Raw genomic sequence first — 22,410 nt, forward strand, 5'->3', positions numbered from 1 at the left:
CTGGAGCAGGTCGCAAACCAAAACTACTGGACCTATAAGATGTGTGCTAAGTGACATATATCTGATGCAATAAAGTCACGCCTCCTAAATCTCTCGCTACAAATTAAAGCACTTTATAGTGAAAACATTTATTGCTGCTAATTATTCAATATATTTATATCATATTAATTTGAATTTTTTTTAATATATTATATAATTATTATATGAATTGACTATTAATAGTATAATATATTATAATATATAAAATAATGTTTAAATTAATAAATATATACATATAAATACAAGCTTTAATATATAAAGAAAAATATTAAATTGATCAAAAGTGACGGTAAAGACTTTTCACGAGTACACACTTACAAATAATCAGATTGTATGTATACAGTATGTATGTTTGGTGTGGTATTTTGGTATTTTGGCCCGAACCATCAACCAAATCATCATATTAGAATGATTTCTGAAGGATCATGTGACACTGAAGACTGGAGTAATGAAAATTCAGCTTTGCCATCATAAATTGCATTTCAAAATATATTAAAATACAGGGTTTTTTTATTGTAACAATATGTCACAATATTGCTGTTTTAACTGCATTTGTTCACAAATAAATGCAATCTTTTTTAGGACTTCAAAAACACTTAAAAGTCTTTCCAACCTCAATCACCAGTGTAGTTATTTTGCTTTTTACTTTAGTTATTTAGTTAAACATTTGGCTATCCAATCAAAATATTACTTCTGGTTTGATGATCACATTAGAACTGGATGGTGAAAGTGCTGAGGATGAGACCAGGTGTCACTTATTCCCCAGAGCAACTGCTCACGGTCCTGCAAACCACTGACCCCTGCTGTGGGCTTAATCATTTGCAGACCATTCAAGAGTGTTAGCAGGCTAACTCACAGCCCTGAATTAATTAACACCGTACTCTTAGGCCCGGTTCCACAGACAGGGCTTAGATTAAGCCAGGATTAGACCTTAATTCAATTAGAAGTAGCTTTTAAAAACTTGCCTTAGAAAAAAACATTACTGGTGTGGATCTTGAGACACAACAATGGCACTGATGTATTTTTAAGATCTTTTCTTTCAATTGAAACAGCTCAAACGTGCATTTTAGTCTGGGACTAGGCTTATGCCTTGTTTGTGAAACCGGTGGTAAGTGTCCTGATTTAAAGTAAGTCTTCTGTCCACACCGAGAATGAAAATACTACACACTCAAAGGTTTTTGATGCAAGGAGACACACCATGAAACGTATCTTAAAATCTGTCAACTTTAATCTCTTGAAGACATTAGTTGTATTAAATACATGTCATATAGCTTTTCCAGTTTTTCGAATGAATTAAGAATTGTGTGAAACAGGAAATGCTTCATATGTAGCAAGGCGAGTCTTGAACAATATTTACATGAAATACAAAAATAGAAATTCACAAAATAGTATTACAGATAAATTTACAATAACCAACTCTATAAAATTACAATTATATTTCTATAAAAAGCTATTTAAATAATCTTACAGCTCAAGTTTTACAGAGAGCACAGCCATTACTGCCAAATGTGTTTCTTATGCATTTGTTTGAGTTTGTTTGTATGGGCGCAAGTATAGAAAAAGTCTTGGCGAACTCCATCGTTCTGCGTGTGAAACCATGTGTCTTCACAGTAGTTCAGGTCTGTCCGGCTGTCAATGTGTTGGGCTCCAGTCATCCCGTCTCGAACTCACATGCCTTTAGGGGGAGAAAGAAGAGAACATACTTAGTACATTTCTGGGTGCTCTGTGTCAAGGTTATTCTTGGTGTGTGTACGCGGATCCTCTTTTCTGAACCCCCTCAATTAACTCTGAATTAAATAATGAATTAGCTTCCTCAGAGCATGAACAGAAGCATTTACTGTAGTAGCTTACACCGAAACCATTGGTGAAAGTTTAAAGGAGGCTACATAAATGTTTTTATCTTAGGTTTTAAGGGAGGACAGTTATTGTTATGACTGTTTCGAAGCAAGAAACTGATATAAATATAATGATATGACTGCTTTCTCTGTGGCCAACTTCCAGTTTGAGTCATTGAAGGTCTATACACATGCATTCCTCTCTCTCTCCCTCTCTCTGAGGCAAGTTACAGATCTCTAGAGTATAGGAGCGCTCCAAAACAAATCAACTTAACTGTGTTAATGCATCAGTGAAGAAGTGTAGGAGTGAGTGTACGATTTGACCTGATGATTATCATTTTTCAAAAACACCCGTTGATTCAAGAGTGTCTCGTTCCTTCTCATAATCATAATACTGCCCCACATCTGATGATTAATAAAAGGAGTGGGTGGTATGAACTGTATACTCATAATGGTATACTGAATACACTACTGTTCAAAAGTTTGGAATTAGTAAAAAAATTTTAATGTTTTGGAAAGAAATCTCTTACGCTCACCAAAAGCTGCATTTTTTTTTTTTTATACAGTAAAAACAGTAATATTGTGAAATATAATTACAATTTAAAAACACTATATATTATATAATTTTTTCCAGTGATGGTATAGCTGAATTCAGTGTCACATGATCCTTCAGAAATCATTCTAATGCTGATTTGCTGCTCAAGAAACATTTCTGATTATTATCAATGTTGAAAAAGGTTTTGTGGAAACCGTAATGCATTTTTTTAAATCAATTTAATGCGTTCTTGTAAAAAAAAAAAAAAAAACTTACTGACCAAACTTTCATATATCACTACACCATATAGAGAGAATTAACCTTAAACTTTAAACTATTTCCCTTATATTTATTTTTTTGTTATAATCCAGTGAAATACACAAAAATAAATAAATAAAATAATAATAATAATAATCGTATTCATAATTTATAATGCTGTTTTTGCACTGATTATATTATGTAACACTTATATTATATTTTATTATATTCATATTTATACAGTATGTAAAAGGATGACCTTTTGAATGGAAATTATACAGTGATCATCCTATCCTAATAGTGATATTAAAACACATTTTAGGCTTAATATTAAAAAAATGTGCATTGTGCAATAAAGCAGTACTCCAAATAAATTTGAATAATAATATTTGTATTATTAAGTCATATGTCAGTAAATTTGTTAATGGATTTGTAGTATACTTAGTATGAAATGAACATATTATAAATACATTTTGGTATAGGTCTTTTCACTAGGGTGGTCATCAACAAAGATAAAATCATAAAATCATGCTGCAAATTATTTCAAATTTGACCCTCAAAACAAAAGTATTGTAGTCTTTAAATTCATGTCCTTCAGCACTTACTTGCTAATGTTCTGTCAAGGTCAGCAATGAAGTCCTCTAGCTCTTTAGTGTCTCCAAGTTTAGCTGAAGAGAAAAAATATGCAGTTGATTAACAAAAATTAAACCCAAAATTTACTATATTTAGTGTTAAATATACAAAACAGAAATGTTTGAACTCACGTTTAGGAGATGTGACCAAGGGACTAATTGATGAGGGGGAGAAGACGCTGGGAGAGTTGAGCTTCTCATCACTGAAGCTGAAACTGTTTCTGTTCAAGGACTCTGCACCTGTTACAGAAGGAAAAAGAGACAGAGGAAGTCAGAAATGAAAAAACTGAAGCTTCCTGTGTGTGTACAGCATGTGTTCCTTTAACTCCACACCAGCGGTGCTCAACAGGTGGCTCACGGCCCTCAATAGTGATAGAGCGCAGACAGCAGGGAAAAACCAAAGTTATAATGCCAATAATGCAAAGCAACTAAACAACCAACTGTTTAGAGTTAGGATAGCAAACACTCTGCCATATTAAACTGATGCTGACATGACAGTTTGTATGACATGCCTTATCCTCAAAAACCATTAATCAAATTATGCAAGGTAAGAGAAAATATAACTAAAACTGCACTATCATTCAAAAATTTGGAATAATTATATCATTCTTTTTTGTGTGTTTTTGAAAGAAATAACATTTTAGTTTGAAAATATTTTAAAATGTAATGTCATTTATTCCTGTGGTGGTAAAGCTCAGTGTCACATGATCCTTCAGAAATCATTCTAATATGCTGATTTGCTGCTTAGTTATTAATAAGGATTTATAAGCAGTTTTTACTGTATTTTTTTCAAATAAATGAAGCCTTGGTGAGCATGTTTTTCAACAACATTGAAAAATCTTAATTATTCCAAACTTCTGACCAGTAACATACATTAATAAAATACTATTTTAAAGATTCCAAATTATTTTTTTTTGAGGTATTCTACAATGACTTTACTTGCATCCAAGGTCAAAAAACACTTACAACGTTCACTTAAAATCACCTAATTTCTCAAAGAGTCTGAAAACGGTTCATTCGAAGATTCATTCTCTCTAAACCCCTCCTTTCCGAGAGCAAACTCTGCTCTGATTGGTCGGATGGCTCGGTCTGTTGTCTACCGCTTATAGTGCATGCCAGAAAACTAAATGTCCATTACCATATCTGAATCTCAGCTTCATAGGGTTCCTCAGAACTTGGATATACAGTGATATGAACAGTAACGATTTTACCGTATCAATTTGAGCCCGAGTTCTCCTTTTTGAAATTGCATGTAAAGTGGATTTGCAGCGCTGAAAACAGTATCTTCTTGCACCAAACTCTTCTAGGCCTCAACTACAACTACAATATTTGAGGGTCAAAGTAGACGTTGTTCACCGGCAGCCGATGACGACCAATGAAGGCAGTCAATTAGTTACATGGTTACGTAGGTATGTAACTAACTCAAGCAGATCAGAATCGATCCTTTCTTTTAGGAGACGATAACTTTATTTGTCATGCACTTTGATCTTTAAAACTTTCATTCACAAACAGCTTTACTGCATGAAAGGTAATATTTTGAAAAGGCATAATAGGGGCACTTTAAATAACGTTTCCCTTGCAACATCTTGTCGAGAGCATGAAATCATTGAAACTCAAGGGACAACTAGACAAACTCTAGTCTAAAAGTCTATAGAATTTAGTGAGCGTTAAACCAGTGAAGCGGCACTGCTCTCTACCACACAGGCTTGCCAAACATGTGCACTGACCCATAACCAGAGGGGGTAGGGGGTGTCGTGGGGGTTAATCTGTGCTAGCAGAGCAGGTTGAGTTTGTAATCAATGCATACTCCTCTAATAACAGCCTCTCTCTCGAGCGAGAACACTTTCAAAGCAGTTTCAACCGTGACCCAGCCTCCAGCAGGTTCATTTAAAACCAAAGATCTGACCCGGTACGCCACACTCCGTCTTAAGAAAAAAAAAATAGTGTTTACACATTCTTAGTTAAAGGCAGAGCAGGCGTGCTATTGCACGGAAGCTCAACTTTGCCCAACGCTTCAGTCATTAGACCCTTAAAGAGGTCTAAAAGTCTAAAAAACTAAGGAGTACACTTGTTTCTTAACACACTTAAAGGTGCATTGCGCAACTTTTCATGTTAAAAATACCCGTTTTCTAACCCATACATGCTTAAACAATTGCCTGATGGGCTGACTGAGCCCTTCTCTGATCACTGCGATTGCCTCTATAATCCTGTACAGTAAAATAAATAAGAGGGATTCGGGTCGGAATCTGAGACTGGGCGTGACGTCATGCGCGTTCACGGCACGCTCATGTGTCTGGCAGGTTTGTGTATGCGCCGACGCCGCCATTCTCCGTAGAAAATGGATTCTAAGAGACTGGCTTGTAGTTCATTTCAAACACCAACGCAAACTCCACGTAAGATAAAAAAAAAAGAGAATTTTTGTCTAGTGCAACCAAAAGGTCCAAATTGGAGTCAGACAGGCGTCGGGGTAAGACGAGAGTAAACATAGGGAAGGCTTTCAACAAATGGAGAGATCTCCGGTCTGCTCTAGGGCTCAAACGGGATCCTCAGTTGGCTTTTTTCTTGATAAAAAGGTAAGATATATCCCATTCTCTAATGTCTGATACGGCCAATAATGACAATAAATGACGATCCATAAAATGTGTAATGCTTTAGCGTAAGCTAGATAAATGTACAATCGGAATAGGTTTTACTAACTTACCATTGTCAGTGATCAGGTTCAGAATGATTGTGATATAAAATGCTGATATATAAGTTAGATACTTAGACACAAATTTTGAGCAAATTACTGCTTAATTACGATGTATTGCTATTGGAATATGCTACTTAGCTGATCAATAAAACAGGCTAAACCCCCGCAAATCTTCGGCGGATTAGCCTGTTTGGCTTTTATGGTAACGTCATAGTGCCACTTGATTGTTTATTACCTTGAGACATTTGGGTGTACTTTGTTGACCGACTGTGTATGGTATGGTATCATGATTACAATTTTGAGCTTTTACAAAGTTATAACTTATATTGTTCATGAACGTGTTTCCATAATAATAGTCATAAGTGGATACAGTAAACACATAACACAGTTCAACATGGAGATAGATGGGAATAAAAAACGAAGTTTTCTACTACCCCCATTTTTTCCCTCACACATAAGTGTGTTATTTACTCAATTGCCTTTCCTTTCACATATTTTAAATTACTTGCAGATTTAAAACTGTATTACCTCTGAAGACATTATGATTGTAAACAAAAGATTTGTGCGGCTGATGCTCCTTGGGTTATGACCAGCTCGAGCTCGTGCAAGCGTGCGTGTGCGTGTGGTCCGTGAGCGTGCACACCTCTGGTTGCAGTTTCGCTTGCCGCCAGAGGGGGCGTAGTTCTGCGAAAACTCAGACTCTCGCGCAATGCACCTTTAAGTACACTTTTAAAAAGTGCACTTTGCAATGTCAAATTATTATTTTTACTTTAAAGTACATTTTAAATCATTGTTTTGTAACACACAAATTTTGCTAAAGCACATACAAAGTACGTATTTGATATTACATCTATATTTTAAATGTACTAAATTGCAACTTCATTACAAATGTGTAACTATAAATATATTTAAATAAATGACATACAAGTTTCCATAGAAATGACATTAAAGTATATTTTAGTCTAGCATAAATGCTTTTCAGTAAATTTAGCAGTGCACTTTAACCATATTACCAATTATTTTAACCACTTTAACCATATTATGAAATTGCATATAAGATGTACTTGTACATCTTATAATTGTATTTGACCCTACTTAAGTGGGTCAAACAGCTAACTCCACTGAATATAAATTTAAACTATAATACATTTTCATTTAAATGCAATTAACAAGTGTGTTACATCCAGTTTGCACTTAATATTATTTTAAAGTATATTTTGTCTGTAATAAATACAAATTTTTTAAAAGTGTACTTCTTTTTCTCGAGAGTATGCTTTTGAAAGGAAAGAGAAAACGCTTCCTTTGTTGATGTTTTTTCCATTGTTAAATCCTGTAGTCCTGAAGCAGAACCGCTTGAAGCCACTAAACTAGATCAATGGCACGTGTGACAAAATGGCATAAGAATTGATTGGATTCAACATGCATTGCACAGATCCATGAGGGTGATTCAAAGCTCATTACACCGTTCTGATCCTCTGACTGCACCAGAGCACAGATTCTGACACATTCCCTGTTTGTTCCAGAAGGAATACTGTGAGGTAAAGAGAGATCACTCGTTGCTTAATCATTAAACACAAGAACACTTCCAGAACAAAAGTGCTCATTTATACTGACATGGTTCCACTTCTTTTGAACCTTTCTATGCAATTATGAGCTACCAAATAAAAGTCTTCCATATCCATTCATGACGCAATCCTTCTTCAGATTCTGGATAATCTCCAGTTGTAGGATTGACGGAATAAACCTACAGTGAACCTGTGTGTGTCCCAGAACAGCTATTACAACTGGCTAGTGAGAGACTATAAGTCAGCCAGGACAATTAACCGACCAATATTTGCATATGTGTGTGTGTGTCAAGGTTTTTATAAGGTCTTAACTTCTTATAGCCTGTTAACTGTCAGTGTTCCAGTAGCAGGACACTTGGCACCATTTTTTTTTTTTTTAAATTGCTTTTTTTCTCTGTCCCATATTTTAGTAATCATCATGGAAACAGTACTTTAAAATAATTTAGTGGGCTCAATTTTTGTGATTTGAACTCCATATTTGGATAACTTGGTTAGACATATGGCTTTATTTTTCATTTTATTTGGTAAAATATATATTTTGTTTAAAATGTTTATTTCAGTATATTTGCTTTACAGTAAACTTCCATTACGTTTACGCTTTCATTTTTGGAAGTGCTTTCACTTCCACTGGGTGCCTTTAAAGAGAGACCTACCGTAGGTATGTTGCAAAGCATTCATTAACATTCATGAAAAGAGGGTTGACAAGACAGTTAACAGGTTAAAAGACGTTAATGAAGCCCAGTTGCTCTTTGTGCTGGTGTGTGGGCTCAGATTAGATTAGATAAGATTATGCAGTGTTCAGTGAGCACTGTTACTTGTAACTGAGGCTGCGGAGCTTAAATCGTGACGAGATAATGACCCACAGGCACGAGCACGAGCACGTGCGCGCGCTGCTATCAAATTTCTGGAATAATGACACGTCAAATGCAACTTTTGCGACTAGTGCACTGCATACTGCATACTCACTCTCAGAGTCGCTGATGCCGCTGTCGCTGACGCTCGCGCTGCTCCGTCTCTTCATGGTTTTCAAGTGCTCATCATATCTGAAGTGTCTCTTTTCCACGGGGGACGTGAAATCCTCAATGACAGCGTCGAATTCACACAACACGGCGTTCAGACCGTCATCATCCTCAAGAAATGCTAGAAAAAGCAAGTTTGTTTCAGTCTGGAAACAATAAGTGACGCACTATCGCCTCAATGTAATATACTTGCATGGGTTTAGAAGCCTAAGTTTAGAACACAAGTTTTCTGAAATTTTACGTATTTAATAATGTATTATTAAACATTAGACTTACCTTTGCTCTGTGATTTCATCTTTGGAGACTTCATCTTCTACGCCTCTTTAGTGTCCAATTCCGAAATATCCGATATAAGATAAATTCCTCCTGGTTCCCCTTGTTAACACACTGTGTCTGAGCTCGTGCGGTCGGTGGGGTTGTTTTAAATGTGTCCCGGCTCCGGGAGGGGGCGTGGCCTGACGGAGGCGTGTCGGACGTGGGAAACGCGTCGCCAATGAGACGCTCGCGCTTGTTTTAGCCCTCCGTGTGAGTTACAGGGACTGGCGTCATTCACTCCTGAAGTATGTGTTTGTAAACAGCTACTGTGACACATGCACGACATCAGTGATGCTTTATTTTTAACCATAACTCCATCCTGGTCACCCTTCGTTTTGCGATGACTTAACTTGTTGCAATGTTTGACCAGCAATACAGTAATAATGTTACAGGAAAAATGCTTGCGAAGTGTGTAATGTAATAGCCTACGCAATGTAAATATATCTAAAAATGCATCACGGTTCTAAAAGCCCTTTGGAATGTCCACATGTGAGTGTGTCTCCATATTCTTGTTGAAAAAGTAAAATATTTCATACTTTGTTTCATCAAAGGTTATTAATAATAATGGTAGTGACATTTATAAAGTTTTGGAGAATACGTGACGGGTAGAATCAGTCAATTTACCTTGCTCAGTTTTTTTTTTCTTAATTCAAATCAACAGACACATAGGACATCAAGTAATACAATTCTTAAAATATAAATGTTAAAATATAGCCCAATATATAAATGTATAAATATGTATACTGTAGTATATTTGATCAATGGGTAACACTTTACAATAAGGTTTCATTAGTTAACATGAACTGCACTTTGTTCATGTTAATTTCAACATTTACTAATACATTATTCAAATAAAATGTTGTATTTGTTAACATTAGTTAATGCACTGTGAACTAACATGAAAAAAACAATGAACAGCTGTATATGTATTAACTAACGTTAACAAAGTATAACAAATACAGTAACAAATCTATTGCTCATGGTTAGTTCATGTTAATACATTAATGTTAACAAATTAACCTTATTGCAAAGTGTTACTGATCAATGATATTATAATATACTGAATATGGAAATAAAACTATAAATTATCAATAACCAATCCCTTTTTTTTATTCCCCCAAAATAATGTATTTTTAGGATTATTATAAATATTCCCAAAGTACTTGGTGCTCCACCAAATATTGTAATATTTTGAATGTAACTTGATTAAATTAAATGTAGAGGAGAATTGTATTGATTGTAACACCTTTTATAAACGCATTGTTTGTATATAACCCTAACTTTTCCCTCTTATTTAGGTGTTAAATTCAAAGGATCCCCGTTTTCTGTGTCAAGTCTAATCATTGTCATGCTGTTGTCAATCACAGATTCACAAAACTGATCTGGTCCAAGTTAAGTTTCTGCAGACATCTGGTGGTGACTAAATGAATGTGCACTCATGTTATTCACTCATGGCAATAAGATTAGCTTCAGATACAGAACCTTTTTTAATGGCCAGGCCAGATGTGTTCACATGCACATCAAGTATTGTCATCAATACCTGAAGTGCAACAGATAAGCACATAAAACGCCAGGTTATGCTTAGGAGAGCACTGAAATCTTTGATTACAGGCCGAACAAGACATGAAAACATTTTATACTTTCACCACAGGCAGTTTAGCAGTAAGCCAGACAATGTTTTTGAGGCCCACACTTTTAAAATTGAAAGGAAGTTGCATTTCTTCTTAATGTGAGGAACATTTTGAAAGTCTAAAGTGCCATTTTCCATTACAAAGAACCTTTTGTGAGATGGAACGATTCCATGACTGTTAAAGGCTCTGGAACCATATAAAGAACCTTTCTTTTTAGGAGTGTAACTGCTGAATCATTCGGCTTGTTGTTATTTTCAGTGGGGGTGTGGGATTTATCAGTTTAAAAAGAGTTCTTCACACCTTTGGTGGTGGAGTTAACAGGTAGACACATGGTTAAACAAGACATGTGTTTGCAGCTGCACTCGCCTGCTGACTTTAGGGTTTAAATGCGCATGGAAGGTGTTAAAAACGACACTTACAGTCTGAGAGGCTGAAAACTGCACAGTTCACAAAATAAATCATTTACAAGGATTTGCTGAATGTTGCTGTCAAAAAAAGAAAGAAAAAAAGAATGGGATACTGTAATTTATTTTGTGGGTTCGGCTACTTATTCTGAGGATTTGTATCAAAAGTTTCTTAAAGGGATAGTTCACCCAAAAATGAAAATTCTGTCATCATTTACTCACCCTCAAGTTGTTCCAAACCTGTATGAGTTTCTTTGTTCTGCTGAACACAAAGGAAGATATTTGGAAGAATGTTTGTAATCAACAGATCTCAGTCCCCATTGACTTCCATAGTAGGAAAAAAAATATACTATGGTAGTCAATGGGGACCGAGATCTGTTTGGTTACAAACATTCTTCCAAATATCTTCCTTTGTGTTCAGCAGAACAAAGAAACTCTTACAGGTTTGGAACAACTTGAGGGTGAGTAAACGATAGAATTTTCATTTTTGGGTGAACTATCCCTTTAAGACAGCAATTAAAAATCGATAAGGGACACCATTTTGACCACTGATTGAATTTCTATTACTTTTCCAGTAGGCCTATGTTTTTTTTTCATTTTTGTAGTAATTTAATGAGTGATTTCCATTATGACTACAAATAAATAAACATATATATATATATAGAGCATTTAATTAGAAAAATATAGTCACTATAGCAATTTAATGACTATTTAACATTTTTATCATTTCCGTGACTTTTCCAGGCTTTAAAATAAATAAAAAATTCCTGATATGTCCAGAATTTCCATTACATTGGGAACAGTCCCAGACTAAAATGCTTGTTTGAGCTGTTTTAACTGAAAGCAACTCTCACTGAGATATCTTAAATATGTTAGTGCCATTGTTTTGTCTCAAGATGCACATCAGTAATGTTTTTTTTTTTGTTTTTTTCTAAGGCACATTTATAAAAGCTATTAAATGTGCTAATTGAACTATGGTCTAATCCTGGCTTGATCTAAGCCCTGTCTGTGAAACAAGGCCTTAAAATCTATCTTTGACCCTGATCACAACTGTTAAAAGATGTATAAATTTCATTTTTTTTTTTTTATTGCACATTTTATTTTCATGTTCACTTCCAAACACATGGAACACTGAGAGTCAATCCAAACTACACAATGACAACATATTTCTCTGAAGTACAAAAACATTATACATGATGTCAAATAATCAAGACAAACTGTAGACATGATACCATCTCAATTTAAAGTGCAATACAGTTCCGGTTTTCCAAAATGCTATGGTTGTCAAATCAAAACAAAAGATTGAAATCAAGCCTTAGAGATGTGCTGGAATCTCAACGATGCAGGGATTTGCTTGTAAGAGACATTAAACATCACTAATATGTTAAAGGTTTTAGCGCACGTTTTGCGAATATTTCACATTGAGGCTGGAATATAAGTGCTCTCATTTAGTTAAGATTAAGGGTGTGAAGTTTTCCCCCTTGTTTTTAATCTCAATTGATTTCATAGGAATGCTTATGATGCTCTGAATGCTTTTGACAGTGGCGCCCACTAGTGTTCATACTGGAGTCAGCTATAGCTTTAGTAATGCATTACACAGCTGTCCATTTCCCTCTGGTTAAGTTCAAATCGCGCTTGCATAATATATATTTTTATATTTCTAGTGCAAATTAAAGATAATAGTAATTTTTCTGTATCCGTAAACATATCAGAAAGCTCATGGTGCACAATAATTAGGGCCATTGTGTTGTTTCTGATCGTCAGACATTCTTCAGATTGCCTTCAGAATTTTAAATAGACTATATAGCAACCTTGGAATTTTCACAATATAGCCATAACCATATGATTAAATATGAAACATGCAAAGTTATTACAGACAGAAAATGTTATAACAGGCTCTCCTGAGTCAAGTCTTCATGTCATTGAGCAGGTTTCTGGAGAGTTACAAATGCTCTTAAAGGGATAACTCACCCAAAAATGAAAATTCTGTCATACTCACCCTCAAGTTGTTCTAAACCTGTATGAGTTTCTTTCTTTTTTAAAGAACGCTGGTAATCAAACAGTTGACGGTAGCCATTGACTTCCATTGTATTTTTTTTCCCACTATGGAAGTCAATGGGTGCCGTCAACTGTTTGATTACCACCATTCTTCAAAATATCTTTTGTGTTCAACAGAAGAAATAAACTCATACAGGTTTGGAACAACTTAAGGGCGAGTAAGTAATGACAAAATTTAGATTTTGGGGGGAACTATCCCTTTAAATAATAATATGCAGTAATAGGGCAGGTACAACAAACATCACTTGCTTCATAAGATGAAGTTTAACAAAACAAAACCCCCAATCGATCCATTGTTTATGCTTCCAAACACATTTGTAAACTGCACGTGCACCAACTGGAATCCTGTAGACACACTCCACTGTAATCACTCTTTCTGCAATCACTTCATACAGAAAGCTGAGCACACCCTCACATTTTCCAATAAACCTCAATTATTGCATGGAACTGACTATACAGGCCAAAGTGTATTAGCATAAACATTGTGTCTTCTCCTGTTGACCAGCGAGCTGTATAAAGCTGCTCTCGCTTGGCTGTTTCAGTCTCAGAGGCTTGTGGTTCTTCAGCCTGTAGGCCAACGTGAGGAAAATGGCATCTACGTGCTCTTTTTCTGCAGGGTCTCTTGCAGATGTCTCAAAAAGAGGAAAGTTGTAGCTATCAGCCAGTCGCTGAGCTGAAAACGTGGACACCTCTCTCGTTCCTCTTAAGTCACATTTGTTCCCAACTAGGATGCGGGGTACCATGGGAGGGACTGAGTGCCGGACGCACTCCTCAATCCACTCCGGCAGACTCTCGAATGAAGCCAGGCTGCTCACGTCATACACAAAGATGATGGCGTGGACATTGCGGTAGTAATGCTCCACCATACTCTTCCTGAAGCGCTCCTGTCCAGCCGTGTCCCAGATCTGCAACTGAGAAGGCAGTTTACATCATGTAGTGTTGAGAAAAACAGGGTTAGTTGTAGTAAAGGTTTTATCTAAGCAGTTTTGGGTCCAAAGTCCAAACTGACATGCAGATATATTTAACCAATACTGAACTAGCCCCACTGTACCCTGTTCAAGTTTACTGCTCTTTGTTTATTAACCTCCAGAGGCTGGCAGAGTCAAAATACTAAAAATTATTTGCACCAATAATTAACTCTTCTTTTTTTAACCACAAAATTTTAAATATTTAAAATGGTGTTTGTGCACCACTGAGCAGACTTCATAACAGTCAACAACAAAACACAGTGAATCCATTGTGTAGAAGAATGTAAATACTTGATATTCAAGGTCAAAACTGTCTGTGAAATATACTCTACTGTACAGGTCTTTACCTTTATGTATTCTCCATCAAGTTGCAGGGTCCTCTCTCTAAAATCTACTCCTATTGTTGCCTCGGGGTTTTCGAGAAATTTTCCACCGCAAAACCGGTAAGTTAGACAAGTCTTTCCAACATTTGAATCCCCAATAACGATGATTTTAAACACCCTCGACTGAGGACAGTCATATTCCTGACACGAGTCATTCGCGAGACTGTCTCTTGTGTAAATCGTCGCGAATTCATTGCTGCCCGTTGTGTTTTCTATTGCCATAGCTCTGACACTCGAAAAATATCGCGAGAGGATAAGAACGAGAGCTTAACGTGAACTCCCATGACCTGGTTTCAGTTTTGTTCATTTATACAGGCCCAAAGTCTTCTTTTTATATATATCAAATGTAAATGTATGTCCCTTTTACACTTAATTTTCCTGGTTAAATAAACATGACATAAAAAGAGAAACCAAGTACAATTCTATTTTGTATTTTTTTACACTTAATATGTAATATTCTTTTTATTAAAACCAAGTATAAATTTAATCAAGTTAGTGTTTTTACGCATTTTTACATTTATTCCAAAATAATAACTAAAGGCAATAACAATTTAAGCAATGAATATTACTTGTGACCTAATGTTCAGCTTTTCTTTTTGATAGTCAACTCATTTTAGACACAGACACGAAGATGTACCTTTAATTTCCCCAAACTGATTGCTCACTAAAAACCCCCACTGTCATCATGTCTTCAGGCCGTTTGATTTTGACGTGACATAAAGCGGTGATATCTAAATGGCTGAGTTGTTTACTTACTTTTGAATTAGTCTTCCTATAGAGTGGTGCAGGTATGACATCACTTTGTAGGCCAAAATTTTCGTATTAGCATTTAGCATTTTAGCACTTCCGGTTCCATCGTCCTGAAGTCAAAGGGTTTTTTGAATCGGGTTTTGGTTAAATGTCTGAAATAAGGTCTGTGGTGAACACCAGCTCAAGACACTTTCACGTTTTATTCTACGACATAAAATACAGCAATATTACCCCCCATTTTTTTAAGCTGGTCCGTGTCTTGAAAAAGGCGGTTGCTAAGTGGCTAATGGGACTACAGAGGCTGTCAAGGAAAGTAAACGTCATCACGCCGAACAGGTTAGATCAGTCCGCTTGTACAGCCTCATTATGCTAATTGTGCTCTTATAAACTATTCTAACTCAAACGTTCAGGGAAAATGTTTTTAGATAAAGTTTGAAAGAGTTGTCAGAAGCTCAGTGATTGTGACGCTGAATTCGTGGGACCGTGGTGTAGTTCGTTTATAGTCTACCTTTAGCTTTTTACTTCAGGCGACTGCATTTAGGCTTCAAAATTCATAAAAAGTTGTGTTCATCTGTGATAATTATCTTGATGGATAAAACGTGCAAGTATCATAAACTTTTGTTGACCACAGAACTTGTTTTTAGCGATTATCCAAAAGCCTATGGGAAAATCCTATTGGGTTTTTCTCAAGGGAACCGGCGTGATGCGAACTGCTGTTTGGCCTACAAAGTGACGTCATACCTGCACCTCCTGCTGTAACTGTACTGTATAAAAACAAGTGACTTTTACAACTTTTGAAGTCACATTTTGTAATATTTGCGTTGTTTTATTTTTTTAAATTGTAAAAATGTCTGCTACTGAAAAAGCAATACATAAAATTATTTATTTATGTATATAAAGCATATACAGAATTTATTAAAAGAACCAAATAAATTAGAGTACATACACAAAATAATTTAATAGACAGCAATAACATTTAGACAACAATAAAAAAGAAACAAACACAAACAGGTAAAACCAGGGTGGTACGACTGGGCTAAAAGCTTGAAGATGTATATGTTATAAGGCTATGAAATGCCTGAAGTTATGTGGACTAAATAGAAAATGGTCCATCCTTCCTGTCCTAAAGTGGTTCATCTGAATACTGTATGTATCTCAACTCATTTTGCTATCACAAAGAGTATTCACATTTTGACCAATAACTTTGCCCCCTAAATCATTACAAGTACTTTATATTTGAAGGAGTTTTAATCAAAACAAACCTCATCACACCTTTTCACATTAATCACCCCATCAATATTCAATAAAAATAAATCAAGTATTTTTCTGATCATCATTTTTGGACCTTTTTGGGATAGTTCACCCAAAAATGAAAATGTTTTCAAAATGAATCACCCTCATGTTGTTCCAAACCTGTATACATTTATTTTTTTTCTTTTGAACACAAACAAAGCTATTTTAAAGAATACTGGTTGACGTAGCCATTGATTTTCCAGTAGGAAAAAAATACTATGGAAGTCAATGGCTACCATCAACTGTTTGGTTACCAACATTCTTTAAAATATCTTCTATTGTGTTCAACAGAAGAAAGACACTCATACAGGTTTGGAACAACATGAGGGTGAGTAAATGATGACAACATTTTCATTTTTGGGTGAACTTTCCCATTAAAAGGGGCTGTTAGCCCGACTGTACCCTGTTCAAGATTTCAGCGTAACACTGCTCTTTGTTTATTAACCTCCAAAAGCTGGCAGAGTCAAAATACTAACAATTCATTGTACCAACTTATCATAATCCTGAGACAATGTATCATTCACTGGCCATATAACATAAAGGTAAGCCGTTGTTTAATACTCATAGTACAAACGGCATGAATTTCAAGTAGGTTTTACCCGGCTGCTGTGGGGTGAGCCACTTCAAACCAGGCTAATAATTTCAACACCTGTATCTCAAAATACTTTGCAGCATGTTTACATTTGGCTCTGTTATGCACACTTCCACGTTTGACACTACACTCTAAAAAATGCTGGGTTGTTTCAACCCAAATTTGGATCAACCCAGCCATTGGGTTACATTTTTTTAATTTTTAACCCAACAGTTGGGTTTGTCCATATTTGACCCAAATTTGGGTTAAAACAACCCTGCATATTTTTTTAGTGTAGTTACTGCGAGAACTGCATAGACTACCAGTTCTCATCTGAAAAGGAGCTTGAGCTGCCGGAGTCCGAGTCTGCATCCGTCAATCCATCGAAGTCCCAGTCAGCACTGGAGCCGCTGTCGTCATCCTCCTCCGAGATGAAATTCTGACCGGACCCCAAGCATGCAGTATATACCCGAGTGGAGAGGCTTATGGATCCGAAGGAGGAACCAAACATGGTGGCTACATTTTTCCACGAGTCCCCAGTGGGATCATATTCATGTATAATAAGCCTGTTTTTGTCGTGATGGACTATTGCAATAGTTAGAAGCAGCAGTTTGCTGTTGTGTTGCACAACTTGGTAGTTGAGAGCACTGCTGTCAATAGGAATGTCTCCGATCCGCCTCCATTCTCCCCGAGCTGGATTATACGCTTTGACCACAGGGATATCGCACAAACAGATAATCTGCTCCTGGAAAACACAGGCTTTGTGGAGTTTACTGCGTTTCAGAGAGCCCCGCTGGAGCCAGTGGTTTTTCTTCGGCTCGTAACTGAGCATCCTCCTCTTGTTTACCACATAAAGCCGCTCGTTTACCGTCACTACCTGCATCTTTCCCAAAGAATGAGGCAAAGGGGCCACAAAAACCCACTGGTTCCTTTGAATGCTATAGCATTCTACTTCCTTGAGTCTGGCATCCGATACCGGGTCTCTGCCACCCAAAACGTACAGGTGCCCGTTGAGGTAGCCGATGTACGAGTGCATTCTTCTGAGAAGTCGTTCCGCAAGCTCCTGCCAACAATTTAACAAGGGATTGTAGACCCAGAAGTGCTTGGACAGCTGTGATGCGAGATACAAATTGTTATCCGGTGTGGAGCAGACCAAAAATGTCTCCATAGGAGAGTGTTTGAAGTTCTGATTGGTGAGGTTAATGACCGGGGACGCCATTGAAAAGATGTCCTCCGTGTAGGGATCATAGCACATGAAAGGCTCATTTGGCCGTCCAAAAAAAAGCACCATTTCTTTTGCACTCTTGCCAATTCTTTGTTTGGCAGCACGTACACCCTTTGAAATCGTGGCGCTCTGCTCATCGGCGGCCCCATCTAAAACATCCAAAAGATGTTTCTTTATTAAAGGCTTTGATTTAAGGCCATCTAGATAAACCCTGTCTTTCTCAGAAAACAAAGACCACCGCACGCATCTGAGGACCTGCAGTGCATCTTCTGCATCCACATGCAAATTATTCTCAATCCACTGTATTGCAAACGAGCACACTTTCAGTTCGCAGTCCACATCCAGAGAATCCAATGTGAGGATCTCTTTAATCTGCTTCAGGTCCAGCTCACAAAGCTCTCGCACACTGGCACTGAGCTGGACAAAGTTCTTCGCAATAAACGCTTGAGCCTTGCTCTTCAACTCCAGATTGTCAAAGGTGTCGGCGAACTTCAAAATCCCTGCACAGTTAGAAAGGTCCAGCCTTCTTGTCATGAAGTTAGCACAAGCTTGCCGAATATACTCCAGCTGCAGCATGTTTGCAGATGCATAAAGCCTCTGCACGTTGCCCTCAGTGATTGACACTTTGCCAGTGTAACAGTAATCAATAATGACAGCCATTGAATCGGCGTCCACTTCGTGAATGGTGACGTTTCTCTGCGTGCTCTCGTACAGTCCTCCTGTAAACATGCTCTTGAAATAAGGGCTCGCTGCTGCCAGTATATTTCGGTTGCACTGGAAAACTTTCCCAGCGCGAGAGGAGCAACACCCCGAAGAAACGCTTCGGTCCTCTGACTCCCGGTCAGGCTCCACTTCGATAGTCACGTCGACTAACAGCTGCGAGTCGTAGAACAATTTCAGCTCTTTCATCAAACTTGAAGCGTGATTCGTGTCCTCGAGCTCCTCCGGACCACAGAAACAGTTCACCGAAGCCATATTGAGCCCGTTTTCTCCGTCCGAACGCAACTAAATCCCGTCAGTGAGCGGCAGCCGCATTAAATCTCACTCAGCTCTGCTGTTAGTGTCATGAAAACAACGAGCTATGACTATGAGCTGCATGCACCGCTTCTCTGTTGCCTGACAATGTAGCCATGTTTCATGAATGAAACGCGGTTCTTTTTGACTGTACGAAAAGCTTTTCGGGACAAACTATCGGCAGCGGTGATGATGTCCGTCCCCTTTTAATTTAATTTCGTTCGGCTTTTGATCTTGAGACATCGACGTAGCATATCTCACTCAAGCATGCTACCGCTGAGCTGCAACACACGGCGCTGATTGGTCATATCGGCTGTGTCTCAAAGCATGTTGAGCTGCCTACATAGACAGCATTTATAGGCAGCGTAAGCCAGTGTTGCCAAAAATGTTGCCTACCACTATGAAACCCACCACCCTTCTAGGCAGCTCACTAGGATTTGAGACGTGGGCTAGTCATTCTCAGCGCTCTGTATTAAGTTCGGTTGGCCTGCTAAAGCTTTGTTCAGAATAATAGCCTCAACATCACATAAGATTTAGTCTCAAATATTATATATGTGTTTTAAAATGGCAATTTGTCTTGACAATTTGACAGATTAAAGTAGCCTATAATTTATGACAATTGTAGATTAAAAAATCGAATGAATTTTACATATATATATATATATATATATATATATATATATATATAGGCTATGTATATATTTTCTTATAGAATGATCATTTTTATCAAGCTTGTATTTTTAAGTTCAGTAATTTCACTTAAATGACAATAATAGGTCATTTTCATTGCCATTTAAGTGAAATTACTGAATTTAAAAATACGAGCTTGATAAAAATTATCATTCTAAAAGAAAATTTCAGATGGCACTTAGAGGCTTTTGCATCTTTACATATATATATATATATATTATGTAAAGCCTATATTTCATTAAGAAGGACTGCGCTCAAGAAGGATTTTTTATTTTCATTTTCTTAAAACAATAGGCTATCGTCAGTCTGCTCATTTCAATGCCAGGAAGAAAAGAGAGGAATAAAAAGGAATAAAAAGAAACAAAACTAGCTGAGAACTCAGCAGACACAAGACAATGATCTCTGCAAGCAGTGTGTTTATGTTGTCTGCACCCCACAAATACAACACTTAAAAGAGGACAATATCACCTGCTGTTCGCATCTCAAATTTTGTTATCTCTGTATGTTCAGAGTGAACCATTCACACATATATTATTAAACATTCTAAATCTAAAGATCTAAATCATGCTTTGGGTCTCTCCAATCAGAACAAACACTGCAAATACTTCTGGAGCCTGTTTCAGAAAAGAGGTTAAGTGAAAACTCGGAGTATGTTAACCCTGAAATGAGGGAAACTCTGGGTTTTCCGTTTCAGAATGGGAGGTATGTCAAACCCGAGAAAGCAGAGTAAGTCAAGCCCGTTTCTGAAAGAGAGGTAACTTATACTTGGAGCCAGTTAACCATGGTAACTTACTCTGTGAACCTAACCTGGTCGGGAGCAGGTTTTCTTCAGTGAACCCAGAGTTTTTCTTATGTAGTAAATGCATCTTGATTTAAGAATTTTTTGATATTTTGACTGGAACCAACAAGGCAAAAAGGCTAAGTAAGAAAAGCATTTTTTTGCAGTGCAGTACATTCATTCATTGCACATTTTTATATAACATCGGAGATGCAGAGCACATTAGGAAGGCCACTGTATCAGAGCGGGAAGGAAAGTGTGCCTCGCTCTCACACTCTGTGAGTTTCTGTGTTGTTTCCTGGACACAAACCCGTATGAGCCATCGAAGAGGAGATTCACAGGATTGTCAGTGGTGAAGAAATCGGTTTAAAGGGGTCATATAATGCCATTTTTGTACAAGCTAATATGATTCTTTAGGGTCTAAATTAAAAGTTTGTAATATACTTTAATTAAAAATTCTCATTAGTATTGTAAGAAAACACTAATTTCACCTGCTCAAAAACAGCTCTGTTTTCAGCACGCCGTTTCAGTGCATGTGTCTTTAAATGATAATGAGCTTTGCTCACCCCGCCCCTCTGTTCTGTGCCTACACCCCGTATCTAGCTGCTAACACAATAACCACGCGTTGTTCATTATAAACGTGGGATTATGAATTATATTGAGAACGTCGTACATAGAAAACATGCCGTAATGTACCCGGAGTGTAAAGCTTAGATGCATTCATCATGAAGCGTGCAGCAAGGTTTGCAAATTTGCAAAGATTAATATAATTATTAATATAAAGGTTAATAAAACATCACACTCACTTCTGGAGGTTCAGCAGGAACACATTGGTACCGATCCGTTTTTTCTCGTTTGTAAAGCTGTCTGGTGTGAAATGATTCACGCAAACAGGAAAGCTCAGACGATCGTGGGGAATCCCTGTGAGGGAATCCCCGCGTCAATCCTTTGGGCATATTGCTTCAAAAACAAAACTCAGCCACTGCATCTTCAACGGCTCGGATTTAGGAACATCCAAATGACTGCTGTGTTCCTTATTACACCGAAGAACAATCGCAGACGCCATTATGCTCATAGACAGCGCTCCAGTGAGGGTATCAACAATGACGCGCGAACTATGATTGACAGCTCGCTCATGAGCGAGGGCGGGTCTGTGTTGAAACGCTGCAGCTGTCAATCACAATCGTGGGAGGGGCGTCCGACCGTGTGACGTCACACGGTCGAACGGCTTGATTTCAGAGAGAGTCAAACATATAAGGAGATTTAAAAAAAAACACTGGATGGATTTTTATCATTTTATGATGGTTGTGTACAGGCACTGCCAACACACATTTCAGTACAATCAACTTGTAAAAGTGCATGTACCATTATATGACCCCTTTAAATGAGGATAATCTGATAAATGACATTCACTTGATAACATCTTGCTGTGACCTCTGGAAGTAACATAATAATTAGAATTTCCTTTAGGATTTCCAGTGTGGTTGGATGTATTGACGACACACATATTCCCATCATCGCTCCTGCCGAAAATGAAACAGATTACTGAATGGAATGGGAGGATGCCAGATGGAAGGGTAGAGATCATGCCGTAACCACCACCACAACTGTTAAATACACACTAATTATTCACAATTGATTTGGTCATCTTTATTTCCTTCAAATACAAAAGCAACAGTAATTCTTTTTCCTGCCTGATTTTAATATTCTTCCAGTATTGTGTATCTCCTCTTCATCTATTAGTGGTGGTGCAGG

The 22,410-nt window shown here is 37.2% G+C and overlaps 3 protein-coding genes across 4 annotated transcripts; all 3 read right to left on the reverse strand.

Annotated features, from left to right (window-relative positions):
• Window positions 1–1,246: 1,246 nt before the first annotated feature.
• On the reverse strand, window positions 1,247–8,984 carry rgcc (regulator of cell cycle; the record flags this gene model as incomplete). Of its 2 annotated transcripts, XM_084422345.1 has the most annotated exons (5): window positions 8,852–8,984; window positions 8,523–8,696; window positions 3,432–3,539; window positions 3,273–3,335; window positions 1,247–1,714 (listed from the first exon to the last, which is right to left on the reverse strand). In XM_084422345.1, the coding sequence occupies exons 1-5, from the start codon at window positions 8,883–8,885 to the stop codon at window positions 1,707–1,709; spliced, it is 387 nt and encodes a 128-aa protein (XP_084278471.1). In that variant the 5' UTR covers window positions 8,886–8,984. The 2 variants fall into 2 exon arrangements, with proteins under 2 accessions (XP_084278471.1, XP_084278470.1); XM_084422344.1 differs by lacking the exon at window positions 1,247–1,714 and having other exon boundaries at window positions 3,262–3,335.
• Window positions 8,985–11,878: 2,894 nt separating this feature from the next.
• LOC311299054 (ras-related protein Rab-33B) lies at window positions 11,879–14,559 on the reverse strand. Its single transcript, XM_084422445.1, has 2 exons — window positions 14,299–14,559; window positions 11,879–13,894 (listed from the first exon to the last, which is right to left on the reverse strand). The coding sequence occupies exons 1-2, from the start codon at window positions 14,554–14,556 to the stop codon at window positions 13,454–13,456; spliced, it is 699 nt and encodes a 232-aa protein (XP_084278571.1). The 5' UTR covers window positions 14,557–14,559; the 3' UTR covers window positions 11,879–13,453.
• A 1,439-nt stretch (window positions 14,560–15,998) lies between these two features.
• On the reverse strand, window positions 15,999–19,448 carry kbtbd7 (kelch repeat and BTB (POZ) domain containing 7). The gene has a single exon (XM_084420321.1). The coding sequence runs from the start codon at window positions 19,146–19,148 to the stop codon at window positions 17,268–17,270; it is 1,881 nt and encodes a 626-aa protein (XP_084276447.1). The 5' UTR covers window positions 19,149–19,448; the 3' UTR covers window positions 15,999–17,267.
• Between the last annotated feature and the right edge of the window lie 2,962 nt (window positions 19,449–22,410).

Source organism: Rutilus rutilus (assembly GCF_951802725.1).
Source record: "Rutilus rutilus genome assembly, chromosome: 10".
Lineage (NCBI taxonomy): Eukaryota > Metazoa > Chordata > Actinopteri > Cypriniformes > Leuciscidae > Rutilus > Rutilus rutilus.